Source organism: Hypanus sabinus, chromosome 22 (genome assembly GCF_030144855.1).
Source record: "Hypanus sabinus isolate sHypSab1 chromosome 22, sHypSab1.hap1, whole genome shotgun sequence".
Taxonomy (NCBI): domain Eukaryota; kingdom Metazoa; phylum Chordata; class Chondrichthyes; order Myliobatiformes; family Dasyatidae; genus Hypanus; species Hypanus sabinus.
In genome coordinates this window covers 57,931,936-57,949,890 of record NC_082727.1, presented here as the reverse complement: position 1 = coordinate 57,949,890, position 17,955 = coordinate 57,931,936, and the positions used below count along the sequence as shown (strand labels likewise).

At 39.8% G+C, this 17,955-nt stretch overlaps 2 protein-coding genes across 2 annotated transcripts in view; one reads left to right on the top strand and one right to left on the bottom strand.

Annotated features, from left to right (window-relative positions):
- Positions 1 to 1,525, bottom strand: part of LOC132379653 (thioredoxin-dependent peroxide reductase, mitochondrial-like) — a 13,262-nt gene extending 11,737 nt beyond the window's left edge. The window contains exons 1-2 of the mRNA XM_059947830.1: positions 1,338 to 1,525; positions 210 to 336 (exon numbers count right to left, since the gene is read on the bottom strand). Coding sequence (XP_059803813.1) covers positions 210 to 336; positions 1,338 to 1,361 — 151 coding nt within the window. The 5' untranslated portion in view covers positions 1,362 to 1,525. The remainder of the gene's footprint in view (positions 1 to 209; positions 337 to 1,337) is intronic.
- Positions 1,520 to 17,955, top strand: LOC132379654 (U6 snRNA-associated Sm-like protein LSm1). The gene is made up of 4 exons (XM_059947831.1): positions 1,520 to 1,657; positions 15,433 to 15,501; positions 16,461 to 16,576; positions 16,789 to 17,955. The coding sequence occupies exons 1-4, from the start codon at positions 1,612 to 1,614 to the stop codon at positions 16,957 to 16,959; spliced, it is 402 nt and encodes a 133-aa protein (XP_059803814.1). The 5' UTR covers positions 1,520 to 1,611; the 3' UTR covers positions 16,960 to 17,955.

Sequence of the window (17,955 nt, the reverse complement as noted above, 5' to 3'; positions counted from 1 at the left end):
TTTTTTTTGAGGAGTTTGTGATTACATCACCCCTAGATACACGGAGCTCTTTAGAAATATCCTCTAGTTTTATCTGAATAATTCTATGTTTTTAGTTCAGTAGCCTTTTAATTCAGTTGACTCTTGGTTAAAGGGCTTCTTTCAGGCAGCCATCCAAGCTAATTAATTTGACATTCATTAGAAAAAAATGGCTTTTCTACAGCACTTACTTGTACTAAAGTTGCATTTATAGTTTGCAAGAGGGGTTGAATTCCGACGGTGTATGAAGTTTTTCTGAATACATTGTCTGTGCAAAGCTGCTGTAACTCCCCTTATGCTTACACATGTCCTGTAAATCTAAAAAGTGATGCAAACAGAAAAGCAAGTCAATTAATCCAACTGAAGAAAATAGGCTTAGTTGCATCATCTCCAACTTTCCCCACAATTAACTTAGCTCCAAGCAGAGGGAATTCAAAACGTTATAATAGCTTAAATTCCAAATTTAGCGCATATGTACTGGATAAACAACCCTGACCTTTAAGCAGTTATGATGCAATGAAGGTTATAAAACAGCCTGGATAAATCTCATTTTGATTTTAAATCTTGAGAACAAGGAGAATGGATGAGTATAAAAGGTCGGACCTAATCACTACAGATGTCATGCCAGTTATTTTAATCTTCGAGAGAGCTAATCCGAGAGTTTTGGTGGTGTTGCACGGCACCTGGCGGTCAGGTTTTCGAAATTCCCACAGCCCCACTTGGGGGGGGGGGGAGAATATGGGGACAGAGTGAGAAGGGTGTCCAGCAAACAAATTCGTGACAAGCTGAAAACTATTTGAAAAGATTAAGGAAGACGTGCCCAAGGCCCGCAGGTAGCATGGAGTTAAATTAATTGAGACAGCGTCCTTCTGGGGTCAAGTCCAACTAGGACACAACTACAGACCCTCGACGGACCTCTGTAAATTTATTCTGAACGGGAGGGATGAGGAGCACGGTCCTCCTACTCTCCTACTTAACCATATACCAATCACAGCACGGAAACAGGCCATCTCAGCCCTCCTAGTCCGTGCCGAACTCTTAATCTCACCTAGTCCCACCTACCCGCACTCAGCCCATAACCCTCCACTCCTTTCCTGTCCATATACCTACCCAATTTTACCTTAAATGACACAACTGAACTGGCCTCTACTACTTCTACAGGAAGCTCATTCCACACAGCTATCACTCTCTGATTAAAGAAATACCCCCTCGTGTTTTCCTTAAACTTCTGCCCCCTAACTCTCAAATCATGTCCTCTCTTACCCCCCTCCCCAACCCCCGTTCGCCAGCCGCGGCGAGAGGTGTCCCGTCCTCCTCACCCGAGCCGCCACCGTCGCCGCCATCTTACACCTCGCTCACCGAAACCGCCCCGGCCGGCGCGGTCCTTCTGGGGGGGAGGGAAACTAGACAGGGAACAACTGGGCCGCCAATGCAACCTCGGCTGCACCGAGAGGGACCTAACGGCCGGCGACAGGAAAGCGCGCAGCAGGCAGAGCCCAGGCTCGGCGGCGGTGGAAGTGACGAGGCTCCGGCGTTGCCTCCTCTTCCTGTGGGCCTGGGCCATGTGACGTCCAATGGTTGCTTTGGAGCAAGATGAACTATATGCCCGGCACGGCCAGCCTGATTGAAGACATTGACAGTAAGGCATCACTTTCAGCTTCTTCAGTTGTCCTCCCCTCACACGGCGGGGTCCTGGTAGCTTTGCTCTTGTGCTGATGCTACTGCTTGACACCCAGGGTTGTGTTTATCCCCAGCCGAGGAAACTTGAGGCATCAGCTGCTTTTGCTTCATGTTCAAAGCTGCCTTCGTTTGGGTCTGAGGTAACCGGTGAGATCGCAGATACTTCCACAGATGCCCGATGAAAGAAGTTACTTGGGTAGTTAGTGATTTTTTTTTAAAGTAACGGCTAGAAATCTTAAATAAAAACTTAAGATCCTGGAAATGATGAACAGGTCAGGGGGCATATCAGAATCAGGTTTAATATCACTGGTATGTGTCGTGAAAATTGTCTTTGCGGCAACAGTACAATTCAATAGAAAATAATAGAGAAAAAACCATGAATTACAGTAAATATATAAAATAAATTAAGTAGTGCAAAAATAGGCATTTAAAAAAGTGAGGTAGAGTTCATGGGTTCAGAAAACGCATGACAGAGCAGAATAAGCTATTCCTGAATCTTTGTGTGCCTTCAGGCTCCTGTAGCTCCTTCGTGATGGTAGCAGTGAGAACAAGGCATAACCTGGGTGATAGGGGATGAATGACGCCTTTTTGAGACATCACTGCTTGAAGGTGCCCTGGATGGACAGTGCCCATGATGGAGCTGACTAATTTAGAGTTGTGGAAAGGGAAACAGAGTAAGAGCTTCAGGTGGCAGATCCCAACTTATTTATGCTGCAGCTCTGCCATTCATGCTGGCCTCCTCTATAGTCCTGCCCCACTGAGGTTCTCAATGCCATTGAGTAAGCTCCCTATCTAAATTGTGGTGGTTCAGGGAATCTCAGACTCTGGTGATGTTGCATTTTTTTATTGAAGGAAGCTTGAGAATATTCTTAAATAATTTCTTCAATTTGCTTTCTGCATCAGGTACAACTGATCACAGGCAAAGTCCACTGGGTGTCTTGTGTTAGAAACTTGGTCAGTTCTGGTGATCAGGCAAGAGAAAAATTGCAACCTCCTTCGCTATTAGTTTTAATTGAGGATATTTTACCTATATAATTAAAAAATCTGATCAGAATTTCTTCTGCAAATGTAAAATGTTAAAGGTGGTAGAAATCTGAAATTTTGGGGAAAACGATACAAGATGAGGTGATTTTGATGGAGGGGGAAATAATGGTTATTATTTGAGATCTGACTTTTTATTAGAATGTTGACCTGAAATGTTAATTTTAAACATTAAAACAGGAAATACTGAACTAAATGCATGGAGCAGCATTACTGGAGTCAGGAATGATGTTAATATTTCAGATAATTGACAGCAATGAAAGGTCATTGACATGAATGCACCCTACCTCCATGACCTTTCCTGGTTTTATTTTAGAATTGGTTCTCAAAAGACAATAGACAATAGGTGCAGAAGTAGACCATTCGGCCCCTCGAGTCTGCACCGACTTAGGTTGTAATTTTTCCAAATCCGCTTCAGATTTATGATGTCAAATGAAGGATGAAATTTGCAGAAACTGATAGTCATGAATCCACTGAATAGGATTGATTTGCAGTTAAATCTTAACCATTTTGATTTGAGACGGATAAGTCACACTGTGATTCAGGGAGCAGCTTTGATCATTGGCAGGAGATGGTTGAGGAGAATGCTGGCAGAGAGGTTGATCCTCTGTGGTTAATGCAATTGATTTGTTTCTGTTCTTGAAAGAAATAATAATTGTGTTTCTGAGTTCCCCTGATGTGGGAAATGAGTTTGTAAATGACTGCTATGTTTTAGACAAGAATACTGTCTCCTCCAAGGGTTAATTTTTTTTAAACTTCAGCAAAAATAGTGTCGTCTTGGCTCATAGCAGGGTGGACTCTTGGGTGTCTGGCCTATAGTAGTCTTGACGGTGCTTATGAATCCATATGTCATGATTATTGCTGAGTTACTGGACATATTGTTCTCCTTCCACCAACCATCTGCTCTTTAGACTGCAGTTTTTTGTTAAGCCTGAGCTGTTTCACTTTCCTTGAGATGTGCTGGAATTACATTACAAAGGAACTGAACATATGCTTTTAATTAATTCCTGGATCTCCTGCATGTCCTCATCAATCATATTCTGGTTTTTGCTAGCAGTCATATGAAGAGTATCTTCACAGGTGCTAATTACGGTGATCCTCAAAGGAGTCTAGAAACTGTGGATACTCCATTCCTCCTGTTGGTTAAGAGTCTTCTGGTTGTCTGAAACGTACTGTCTGAGACAAGTTGTCTTTGTGAGATTCTTGAGACTTTCAACTTTGTTGCATTACTGTTTCTGTTGCCATTTTTGCTTTGGAGCCAGACTGATGGAGATAACAGAACGGATCAGGCCCATGGTCATCAGTAGCCATTATGGTATGGATAAAGCAGACTCTCTTATGATCTCTTGCTCAGATGAAGAGATAATTTGACAGGTACCATTGCCTAGATTGGGAGAAATTACCAAGAAGTCCTGTGCTTGACCTTCTAATGAAGCAGTGTATTGGTTATCACAAATCCTTACTGAGATGAAGGACTCACTGAAAAGATTAAAGATTAGCTTTATTTATCACATGTACATACTTTAAAACATACGGTAAAATGTGCCTTGTTATATCAAATGAAATCTGCAAGGATTACGCTGGGGACTGCCCAAGTACCACCATGCTTCTGGTGCCAACACAGCATTGCTCACAGCTCACTAGCCCTAACCATATGTCTTTGGAATGTGGGAGGAATCACACACAGCCACAGAGAGAGCATACAAGCTCCTTACAGACAGTAGAGGGAATTGAACTCCAATCGGTGATCACTGGACCTGTAAAGTGATTACCATGATGCTCTAACTTTCCATACTCCATCCTTGTCTTTCATGATTTTTCAAAGGATTTGGTCTTTTTCTATTTTAGCATTGAAATGTAACCCCCTGGGTCGCCTCAGGCTGGCTCAGCTCATTTCGTCTAGGGCAGGGGTCAGCAACCTTTACCACTGAAAGAGCCACTTGGACCCATTTCCCACAGAAAAGAAAACACTGGGAGCCGCAAAACCCGTTTGACATTTAAAATGAAATAATACTGCATACAACGTTTTGTTTTGCCTTTATGCTATGTATAAACAAACTATAATGTGTTGCATTTATGAAATTGATGAACTCCTGCAGAGAAAACGAAATTACATTTCTGCATGCAACAAAAACATTTTGAACACTGAAAAAAAGACGTTGGGTTGAAGGTTACTTTTAAGTAAAATACTCAACGTCTATTTGAGTCCTTCTTGTATTTATGAAAAACGCCAAACTTAAATTTGCCGCCAGCAGCAAACCAAAAATAACATCAGCCAGCTGTTAACCTGAAAAATAAAAGGACTATTTCACTGAACAATGAAAACATATGAATATACGTAAAATAATAGGCAATTAAAATATTTATCATACTTGGTCAGGTTGACTCACACCTGACAATGCAGTCGTATTCAGTAGGGATGGATCGATGCTTAGGGGAGTGACCGGGAAGGATAATGTGTTTTTTTCCTCTCTGAACTCACAGAAGCGTTTCCCAAACGATGTTTGCATTGCGATGATTGCAGAATGTAAATACTCCGAATTTATCATGTCGTGACCTTGTTTGAACTCTCTCAAATTGGGGAAGTGAGACAATGTGCCTTTCTGTAAATCTCTGGCAAGCAACGTCAACTTGCGCTCGAATGCCAAAACATCCTCCAACATGTGCAGGGCTGTACGTCCTTACCCCGTTGAAGAGCTGTGTTCAGCGTGTTCAGGTGCGCTGTCATGTCTACCATGAAGTGTAGCTTTTCCAGCCACTCTGACTGTTCCAGCTCAGGAAAGTTGAGCCCTTTGCTGCCCAGGAAAGTTTTCACTTCTTCCAGACACGCGACAAAGCGTTTCAGCACCTCCCCTCTGGACAGCCAGCGATAAAAACACGTTGTAGCGGTGTGCTACACGCAGTCAGTAAACTGCAGTGAAAGATAGCTTTATTCGAACTAAACAGCCTTGCTTTTAAGCCTCCCTCAACCCGCCCCCCCATGGGCGCGGATGCTGCAAAAGACGCGTACTCACAAACCCCCGTAGGCTATCTCCCTTAGCCTGAACGCTGGCTAATTGTGAGCCGGTTCGGATGTGTCAGGAAATGGGTCGCCACAACGTCTTATTTAGATTGTACAAGATCACCATAATCTTCAAATTTAGATTTACATTTCAAAAACTAACAAACTAACATAAAATACATTTTAATTAAATACTGACCATGTAGCGGTGTGCTACACACAGCGCTAAAATTACGACACGGAGTCGGTAACTGCAGGCGAAGGAAAAAACTTTATTCAAAATCTTCAGCCTCACTTTTAAGCCTCCCTCAACCTGCCCCCCATGGCGCAGAGGCTCCAAAGCTCTGTGCTCGCAAACCCCCGTAGGCTATCTAATTGTGAGCAGGTTCGGATGTGCCAGGAAAAGGGTCGCCACAACCAATTATTTCCCAAAGCAACAGGGAGCCGCAGCACAGATGTAAAAGAGCCACATGTGGCTCCGGAGCCGCGGGTTGCCGACCCCCGGTCTAGGGGGAGCAGCCTTCGGCCCCGCCAGACTGGGTAATCAGCTTGTGTGGATGCTGTGTGATGTCCCCGCCTCGCCCAAAAACAGACAGTACACCATAAGCGATTAAATGAGTACAATTTTAAAGGTTACTATAACTAAGTGATTAATAACGATACAGTATATATGAAGAGAAAAATAAAGAAAAGGCGCCAAACTTATCAAAGTCCAAACCACTTCGTGCACAACCGTTGGAGCTCAATTTCTGAAGTCTTCTGGCCACCATTCGATCACCTCCGAACTCCTCGACTCGCAGCTCAGGACCCTCCGAACTCCTCGACTCGCAGCTCAGGACCCTCCGAGTGGTCAACCAAGCACATCTAGCTTCATCCCGGAGTACTTCCCGGCCTCCGATCCTCGCCCAGCTTACAGCATTGTGTCCTCTCTCTTTCGACCCCCTCGTGCCGATCTGCCCAAAAGCCCGTCAACAAAAGCTTACAGACTCGGAAGAAAGAACATTAATCCCCATTTGGTTTACAAAGGAATACCATTCTCGTTATCAGTAAATTAGCATTCCTGCTAGTTAACAAAAAGAAGAAACCCCCTTTACAGAAGTGTCTAGGAGGATCGTGGGCTGAGGTTTCTGAAGGTCTGGGTAGAAATCGTACTGGCTTTAGTTGCGTGAATGAAGTCACCAGAGAAAATTACCGGTAGATACAAAGCAGCTTTTTTATTTGACAAAACAAGGTACAACAGGCATCATATGGAGATGCTTTCGGTCAAAAGCTATCTCTGGCACAACGTGGGGTTCAATATTTTATGTGTCAAACATCAAAGGACAAATCCATATTTACAATGTACGGACATTGCTTTTTTTGAAACCACATACAACGTTCACACCTCCTGATCTCTGTCCACACCACAGACATCCAAATGAATTTTAATCATCATTCTCTGGACTGAGATTCACAGCTTTTAGAAGCTGCAGAATATATTTTCAGATGTGAAGAATGGTAGCCACAATCAATTGATTTGACTATTATTTACATGCTTCATATACATGAGTAAAAATTTTCATATTACATCTCAATCTAAATGTGCAAAGTGCAATTTATAGTAATTTATAATTTAGCATTATATTGCTAAATGTATATGTCCTCAACCCAAAAATCAGTCTAGCACTGGCCTCCTTGGCGTTTATATGCTGATCTATTTTTGGTGCTGGTTATGTACGACAGCCTGGTCAAAAGATAGCTGCATGTTATGGAAAATCAGTGAAGGTTAAAGTATAGGAAGGACTTGCTTGCATTAAAGATCAAAGTAAATTATACACCAAGCTACTCTGAGTACTTATCTACAAGTCCTTGGAAGCATTGTTGAAATGCAAAACGTGATCAACATTTTGCTCAGTATATTCATGCCAGGGTTGCAACACTTTGTATCCTTTATGTCTTCTCTTCACATCAAGGAGTCCCAGATCTACTGTGTAGGTGCTTTAGCACTACCAAAGTGGAACTGGTATTATATCAACTGTTTTCCATAATATGCACCAGTTGACTTTACAGCAATCTGTTCTGTAAACAAAAATCATATCTTTAATGAATTAACTATTAGATTTTGGTCATGCTTGGAAAAATGGGGAGAATATTGGTTCCTGGGACATTGTTAGAAAAACTGGTTGCTCAATATACATTGTAACAAAGGAAAGTGACTGATATCTTGAAAAGGGTTGAACAATTTTATGAATTATTCTTGCCTAAAAGCTTTTTGTTATACAAATCCTTGAATCTATAAGTCTTTGGAGCTTTTCTTGAATAGAAAATAGTAATACAGTCGGCCCTCCTTATCCACGAGGGATTGGTTCCAGGTTCCCTTGCAGATACCAAAATTCACGGATGCTCGAGTCCCTTATTCAACCTGTCTCAACGCGGTGGATCTTAGGATCCAGCAGAACCCCAGACCTTATTTAACCTGTCTCAGTGCAGTGGGCATTCGGACCCGGCAGTCGAGCTCTGACTCCGCAGTGTTTCTGTTCACGAAAATAATCACGATCATGATTGAAAATGAAGTGGAAGTAATAAAGCGATCAGAAAGAAGTGAAATGCCATCGGTCATTGGAAAAGCGTTAGGCTACGTTGGTCAACGATCGGACCAATTTTAAAGGATAAGGTGAGAAAGGCCCTGCCCCGATGAAAGCTACAATTATTACTATGCAACGCAGTGGTTTTATTATTGGGTTTTGGGGTTTTGGGTTTTTGATCCTCCACATTAACCCGGCATGGTGGAGATTACACTCGGAAGTGGTCTGTCACTGGATCAAACTGGGGAACTTCCCGAGCCCGGCGCTGAAGCATATGTTCTTAAGAGTTTTATATGCATAGAAAGGGTAAAATATATACTATATACTAAGACAAACGTTTGACTAACTGACGCTAAATAATACCGGGTGTACCTGTTCCAACTTACTTAGTAAGAGAACTTCTGATTTTTTTCGATCCTGATGCACGATAACCTACGCACATCCTCCCATATACTTTAAATCATCTCTAGATTACTTACAATATCTAATACAATGTAAATGCTATGTAAAATAGTTGTTATACTGCATTGTTTAGTGAATAATGGCAAGAAAAAAAAGTCTGTACATGCTCGAACAACAAGTGCTGGAAGAGCACTTCCGGGTTTTCGCGATTCGTGGTTGGTTGAATTCGCGGATAAGGAGGGCCGACTGTATCCTTTCTTATTCTGATACTTGATAATGTTACATTATTATAAGATTTCTAAAATGTAAAGAAGATAATGGAGTATGGTTCTTTTTGCTTCTTTTGAAATCCACACAATTTTCGCATCTCCCTCTTTGCACCCACACCTTAGACACCCAAATGAATTTGAATCAGCATTGCCTGGTCTTCCAATTAACTGTGATTCACGGCTCTTAGGAACCCATTGTCCAGAGCTGCATTTTAAATGTAATCTGCAGTCCATATTCAGATCTGAAGATTGGTAGCTGAAGTTAGTTAATGAAGTTAATTGTTATTTGTGGTAACAGCAAAAACACTCTAACAAGGTATACATGTGGACATTATGTTTCCTCTTAAAGTGGTCTTTAAAGTTTACCCACTTAACACAGAGATGAGATGAAATTCCTTATCTAAGGCAGAGGTTATCAATATGGAGCCCCACCATCCCTTTACTTAAAGGTATTGGTCCATGGCATAAAAAAGGTTGGGAAACCCTGCTCTAAGGGTTGTGTGTCTTTGGTACACTGTTCCTCAGAAAAGGTGGTGTAGTTAGAGTCTTCCACTATTTTAAAGACAATGTTTAACAGCTTCTTGGTAAGTAAGTGATTGAAAGTTTACCACAACTAGACAAGAATGTGTAGTTTAGAATCTGATCACCTATAACTTAATAAATGGCAGAACAGATGAGGCCAAATGGCTTGGTCCTGCAGTAATTTACATATTTATCATAATTTTCATTTACATTATTGTCCACTTGGAATAATTGTAATGTTCTGCAACCTGGCTGGTTCCTTATATCTCTTTCAGAATGTTCAATCGAAAAACCTACAGAGGTCAAATGGGCGGTGGGGTGGAGACACGTCTCTACCAAAGGAGGTGCAAGGCACTCCTTTCCTCCGCTAGCCTACAGGTCACTTTGGGCAAGGTGGAGCACCTGCTTAGCCCCCCCAGATCAGGTTCATGTGAAGCCATGGGAGCAGGTGGTAGATGATCGTATGAGCAGCTGGTGCATATCACAAGTCCTGGTTATGACATTAGGTAGACTATTTGAAGGGTATTGATGATGGCTGGGGTCACCATTTTATAAAGATACTGCCCAGAAGAAGGCAATGGCAAGCCACTTCTGTAGAAAAATTTGCCAAGAACAACTATGGTCATTGACCATGATTGTCCATGTCATATGACAGGGCACGTGGTGATGATGATGACAGAAGTTGGTCCCTGCCGTAATTATAGCCTAGCCAAAATAAACTTAACAACATTTTTGTATTTTAAACATATGAATATGTTTTGGATTGAGATAAATAGCTTAAGTTAAACTTTAGATTTGGGATGATGCACAACCCCTTTTGTGGTTAATGCACTCATATCATTGTTCCTTTTTTGTTTATACTGAGGGCTAGAATTCGAAACACGAAATAAAACTATTCATACAAGCCCCACTATAAAAACTTGACGTGCAGTTTGATTTAAAAAGAATGATGAGCCTCCATTTCCATGACTCAATTTAATCAGACTTGATGATAGTTCAACAGCTGTGGAGACTGTGATTGGACACTCTTTCTGCTTCTCAACCTTGACCTTGCACTGCACAAAATATGAAATGTAGCAAAATATCTATATTTAATGAGAGACAACAGTCTAAGATGCATTAGAGGTGTAAACAAGAATAAATTCTGTGCCAAAGTCAGAGGTTTTCCCCATAAATTGCTAATTTAAAAGAAGCATGCAGGGTATTAACGGAGTATTTAGCAGAAGCACTGCTGATCAACAAGGCTTTTCCACAAATCAGAATCAGGTTTAATATCACTGGTATATGTAATTAAATTTGTCATTATGCAGTAGCATTACAATGCAATATATAAGAATAAAAATTAAATTACAGTGAGAAGTCTCTCTCTCTTTTATATATATAATATATGTGTGTGTGTTGAATTAGTACAAAAGGAGATAGGTAGTGTTCATGGTTTCAGAAATCTGATGGCAAAGGAAGTTGTTCTAAATTATCAGTGGCTACATCAATTCACATTCCATGTTAATGTGCTTAAAGTTTTATTGGTGTTGTGTATGAAAATAGTTTGTACTTTTTTAATGTATCTGCTCTTTTATTCTGCATTAAATATGAAGAAAATGTTAGCATGCAATATATCTCTATTTTATACCCATTATTTCTAAATGAAAGAATTCTTTTGTTGTCTTTAAGTTGAAGGGCCATTAGTATTCAATAAAAAAATTTAATCTGGTTACAGAAAAGCCATGTAGCTGTGAGCCATTTTCGTAATAGATATTGTATAAGTGACAAACGCTCATCCAGCATACACTGTGGAGAATGATTGCAAGTTTGGTTACAATGGGACTCATGAAGTGGATACTGCTGCCTTGTCCTTGAGACACTGCTGCATATCACTATTATATATGCAGTATTCAATAATTTACAGACTTACAAGTAATTTTGATTTTATGTTCCAAGCACATGACACCTTAAATAAATTTATCACCGAAAATAATGCTGTCTAACAAAATGTTTCTGCCTTATGAAACTGTTTAGAATTTCCAAGGATTATCTCTGAATTATATTCAATGTGTGCTGTGCTACAGGATAAAAGGAGTTCATCCATTAAATCAACATTAACAGAAGCCTTTATTTCACATACTTTCAAGGAAAATAGCTTCATAAGCATTATAAGTTTCATGAAGGAGCTTATTAAAAATTGAAAGGGTTTTGCTTTTATTGTTTTAGATGGCTAACAAGATAATGCAATTCTAGAGAAACTGTTGGAAACAGGGTTTTTTTGTCATTCATATTAACAACATCTATGCCTGACAAATCTATGGAATTGTTGGAGTTGGCCAGAATTGATTGGAAAAGAACACTGGCAGGGATGATGGCAGAGTAGCCATGGCTAGAATTCAGAAGGTACAGGATATATACATCACAAAAAGGAAGGAGTGTTCTAAAGGAAAGATAACAACTGTGGCTAACAAGAGAAGTCCAAGCCAATATAAAAGTTAGAGAGGGTATTTAATAGCACAAAAATTAGTGTAAAGTTAGAGAAATAGGATGCTTTTAAAAGGCAACTAAAAGAGTCATTAAGAAGGTAAAGATGAAATACAAAAGTAAGCTAGCCAATAATATTAAAGAGGCTACTATAAGTTTCTTCAGATACATAAAGTGTAAAAGAGACGTGAAAATGGATATTGGACCACTGGAAAACGATGCTGGAGAGGTAATAATGGGGGGGGACAAGGAAATGGCAGACGAACTGAATAACTATTTTGCATCACTCTTTACTATGTCAGACCCTTGCAGTGTGTTGGAAGTTCCAGGTGTCAGGGGTCATGAAGTGTGTGAAGTTATCATGGCTAGAGAGAAGGGGAAACTGAAAGGTTTGAAGTTAGGTAAGTCACCCGGACCAACTAGTGTACATGCCAAGGTTTTGAAAGAGGAGGCTCAAGAGATTGTGGAGGCATTAGTAATGATCTTTCAAGAATCACTAGACTCTGGAATGGTTCCAAAAGACAGGAAAATTGCAAAAGTCACTCCACTCTGCAAGAAGGGAGAGAGGCAGAAGAAAGGAAACTATAGGCCAGTTAGTCTGACCTCAGTGGTTGCGGAGATTATTGATTATTAAGGATGAGGTCTGAGGATATTTGGAGGCCCATGATAAAATAGGCCATAGTCAGCATGGTTTCCTCAAGGGAAAATCTTGCCTAACATCTGTTGGAATTATTTGAAGGATTAACAAGCAGGATAGACTATTAAGAATTGGTTGATGTTGTGTTCTTGGATTTTCAGAAGGCCTTTGACAAGGTGCCACACATGAGGCTGCTTAACAAGCTATGAGCCCATGGTATTGCAGGAAAGATTCTAGCTTGGATAAAGCAATGGCTGATTGGCAGGATCAAAGAGTGGAAATAAAGTGAGCCTTTTCTAGTTGGCTGCAGGTGACTAGTAGTGTTCCACAGGGGTCTGTGTTGGGACTAATTCTTTCTACGTTATATGTAAATGATTTGGATGATGGAATTGATGGCATTGTTGCAAAGTTTACAGATGATATAAAGATAAGTGGAGGGGCAGGTATTTTTGAGGAAGTAGAGAGGATCCAGAAGGACAGGTAGATTAGGAGAATGGACAAAGAAGAGGTAGATGGAATGCAGTGTTGGGAAGTGTACGATCATGCAGTTTGGTAGAAGAAATCAAAGGGTTGAACATTTTCTAAATGGAGAGAAAATACAAAAAACTGGGATGCAAAGGGACTTGGGTGTCCTTGTGCAGGATTCCCTAAAGGTTAATTTGCAGATTGAGTCTATACTGAGGAAGGCAAATGTGATGTTTCATTCATTTCAAGAGGATTAGAATATAAATGCAAGAATCTGATTTTGAGACTTTATAAAGCTTTGGTGAGGCCTCACGGAGTATTGTGAACAGTTTTGGACATTTTAGAAAGGATGTGCTGAAAGTGGAAAGGGTTCAAAGGAGGTTTAAGAAAATTATTCCAGGATTGAATAGCTTTCGTATAAAGTGTTCAATAGCTCTGGGCCTGTATTCACTAGAATTCAGAAGAATGAGGGGGTGACCTCATTGAAATCTGTTGAATGATGAAAGGTCTTGATAGAGTAGATGTGGAGAGTATGTTTCCTATGAATGGAGAGTCTAAGACCAGAGGATGCAGCCTCATAATAGAGGATGTCCTTTTAGAAGATGAGGACGAATTTCTTTTGCCAGAGATAGGTGTATCTGTGGAATTCAGGTGGCTGTGGAGATCAGGCCTTTACATGTATGTAATGCTCTGGTTAAGATTTTACTAAGTGTTTACTGCTAATGCTGTGGGATATTTCAATTATTTGGTTTGTGTAGGAGCAGTGTGCTCTGCTGGTAGTAGTGTTTGGTGGAATTGGGAGAAGGTTTTAGAGAAATCTGGGTGGAGAGATTTTGTGACTGACACTAGAGGAGTCAAGGCCCTTTACGGTGGGAGATAGAGAGAGAAGATGATCAAGAGAACCGGCAGTAGAATTTGATCCAACCAGAATGCGCAATTTGATGGAGTCCAAATGGAAAGTTCTATCAATGATTGGTGAATAGGAGTTGGCACTCTGAGTACATGGACACCTCCAGCTTTTGAAAGATCTGAGCACCACCTTTGTGCAGATTGGACTGCTTTAATTATAATGGATCCTTTTATTTTTTTCCCCCTTTTTTTTTCTTCCTTAATAACTATTTGATTATCTGGCATTCATAAGTACAGCTTTCTTATAATTGTACACAGTGTATGATGTGTTATTTCTTGCTGACAGGTAATTGCGTTTACATGGTATTTTCTCAAATTGGGGTGCGGGTGGTTGAAACACCCTGGCTTTCCTGGTTTAGTAGGATCCAAATCATGTCGACACTAGACATACGGAGTTCGAGAAAGGTGGTTTTCTCACCACTGAGTTCATTGGCTTGATACCAAGGGGCTAACTAACTGTGTTTTAGAGATGCCGGATAAAAAGGGGTTTCATATATTTAAGGCAGAGGTTGATAGATTCTTCTTTGATCGGGGCATGAAGGGATATGGGGAGGAGACAGGAGAAAGGGGCTGAGAAGAAAATTGGATCAGCCATGATATAATGGTAGAGCAGATTCAATGGGCCAAATGGCCTAATTCTGTGCCTATATCTTATGGTTTTATTACAAGTTTTAGTAAAATAGTTAATCTTTGCAGATCAACACACATAGAATGTTGTAGAAACTCATCAGGTCAGGCAACATCTATGGAACTGAATAAGCAGTCCATGTTCCAGGCCAAGACCCTTCTTCGGGATTCAGATCGCTGTAGATGAGTTTTGCCCCATTAGTTAATTGAAATCCATTTGTCCATTATTTTAATAATGATGTTAATTTATTTAATTCAAAACTTCTATTTATGGGAATATCTGTCAAATGATACAATCATACAAAGATGAGGATAAATTTGGTTTGAGGGTAGCTTTATAAAGGCCTTAACATAAAGGAGCAAAGGAATAGGGCACAAACAGAAAAGTTTTATGAGTTGAAAATCAGAGGAGAATAATGTGAGCAGTGTGAAGGAGGTAAGTAGTGTTAAAGAGGTTAGAAAAACAAAGTGTTGGTACAGGTGCAAAAGTAGTTTCAGAATCTCATAAACTATTACCTCATTTGTGTTAAAGCTCAACATTTATTTGTATACTACCTACTAACCTCTGTACATTACAATGTTGTGAACTTAATGTGAATATATTCACAGATTTTTGCAGTCGAACAGCAATAAAACTAACCTCTTATCAGATCAAATCTAGCTGATGTTCTTATCTACTTGCTTCTGTTTCCTTTGCATCTTTCCTCTTGTCCAGGATAGAACTGGAAATTAGTAGTGACAATAGTTAGAAATTAACATTAGTTCTAGTTATCAGGAATGTTGTTTCAGAATACTTTGTACCACTTGAAATGTTCATTTTTCCTTTTGCAGAAAAGCATTTAGTTGTACTTCGAGATGGAAGAACATTAATAGGATATTTGAGGAGTGTGGATCAGTTTGGTAAGTACAGTAACATATGACTATTATTTAGCTGTGTTAAACAGAAAATGCTGAAGATGCTGTGTAGGTCAGGTAGTGTCCATAGAGAGAGTGAAAACAGAGAAAAATGGTGAACATTTTGAGACAACATCATTTCATTTGTACTGTTCAACTAATCAGGTTTGGTAATAAAATGTGATGTAAATATTCTTCTTTTGCCCATTACGCCGCTGGCATTGAAGAGAGTAGTGAAGGTATTTCATCTCTGGTGGCATTCATGGCTTCCTTCATTGAGTCAGTAGCTTCCACTCAGTTTTCACTACTGTCAGTAATGCAAGTCCCAGGTGGAGACCATTGCACTGAGATGTAGAATTCTTCATTGCTCTTTCTGTAACAGTTTTGTTTTACCAGCCAGGGGTGTTAGCCCTGAGCTGAACCCCCGAACCTGGAGGATCGGTGGACCACTCTTAGTCTGGCCTCTACCCTCTAACCTGTTTAGCATGGGTGACCCTATCAAGAGCTGAAGCATAAAGTCCTCTCTCCAGCCAACATGGCTCTCCAGGTCATTGAGGCATGCAAGCTTCCAAACCACACCAAGGTTGTGTTCCTCTTGGAGAGATGTAAATATAAATTTCTTTAAATCGTTTAGTTTTGATATTCACCCTAAAAGTTCAGAATCCCAATTGTCCCAATTGATCTAGATTGGTACTCCGGTCGTCTGGTTTGTCTACTCCAGTTGAGATTTTTATTTTACATTTTGTAGTGTATATTTAAATAAAACATAATTTAAGAGTCATGTTTGTCTAAGACAAGAATGATCCTGCTTCGAAACTACAGAGCAGTGGTAACCTAAAAAATCAATTTTATTCAGAATTGTACATTACTATTTGGATTAACTAACGCATTATGTCTTTTATGACTAGAGACATTTGGTATTCAGTTGTGCTAATTCCTTTACACACAACCTCTCCATGTTGCAGCTAATTTGGTTCTTCATCGGACAGTGGAGCGAATCCATGTAGGAAGGAAATACGGTGATATTCCAAGAGGGATTTTCGTTGTCCGAGGAGAAAATGTGGTGCTTCTGGGGGAAATAGTAAGTTTCATGAAATATTCAATTCATGGATTTTTTTAAAGTGAATTCAATTATTGCTTATATAAGGAAATCTTTGCATGCAGATTCAGCCTTGCAATTTAATTCAATAGACCGTAGTTTGCTTCTAATTCACTTAGTAAAGTAACTGTCTCACAATGTTTAAACTTGCCAATTTGTTTGTGATGGTTAAATGACTAATATTATCCTCACAGGATCTAGAAAGGGAGACCGACACTCCTTTGCAACGAGTGTCAATCGAAGAGATTTTGGAAGCTCAAAGAGTTCAGCAACATGAAAAGCAAGAGGCAGAAAAGGCAAAAAGTGAAGCATTAAAGGAGCGAGGATTATCCATCCCTCGTACTGATGCTCTTGATGAATACTAAGTAAAAGTACAATACCAGACTTTTAAACCACCTGTAGGGGACTTGACCTACTGGATCTTCTTGCTGAACTGGCATTGATTGTATCTAAAAGTGACTAAACAAAAAAAAGTTTTCAAACTATATTCTTCAGTGGTAAATATGAATTGCCATACTTTTAAAAGACAATGCTTCAGAAAGAATATACTGAGCAATTTCACTAGTTTCCATCTTCTTGGTTAGAAAATATGACTATAAAAAGTCTTCACCATAATGAACCTTTAGCTGAAAGGGATGGGTTCCCTATTCTGTGAAAGAATGACAATATTAATCAATGCATTATTCATCAGTACATTTTCTTGCACAAACTAAATTGCTGTGCATTTATGGAAAATAAAAAAATTCCTATAGAAACTGAAATTTTGTTTAGTTAAGGAATAATATAATTTCAGCTCATTTATTTGCCATTGTTCATAAATCAGGTGCATACCTGTTAGTTAAACTCTAGAGATTGTAGCTTTGTGAAGATAGGCAGCTTGACAATTCTGTTTTATTAATTCTGATTTTCACTTTATAGGCTGAAAACTCAACTATCAATTTGCTGACATTTGATAAATTGTTGAGAATTTATTTACTATTAGCTGATGTAACAGTGACTAAATGATAAAGGAATGTTTTTTGTAGAGTTGACAGATAATGGACTAGACCTTGTTAACCTGGCTTCCCCCAACCAGACTACTTAGGACACAAAGAACTAATGTTACTGGCCCAAAGTATCCCAGCCTCTCAGCAGGATAGCCATAAGAAATATGAGAGAGTTTTAAATGTCTGAGATCCAGAGACAAGGCAGGATGAGACTGGTGACTCATTGCGACGGCTCTCTGCACAATTTATTCTGTGTCCTGCTAATACCCTTGTACTACCTCGATGCACTGTTGTAATGTAATGATCTATATGGACGGCATGCAAAAAAAAGTTTTTTACTGTATCATGTGACAATAATAAACCAATTTGCCAATA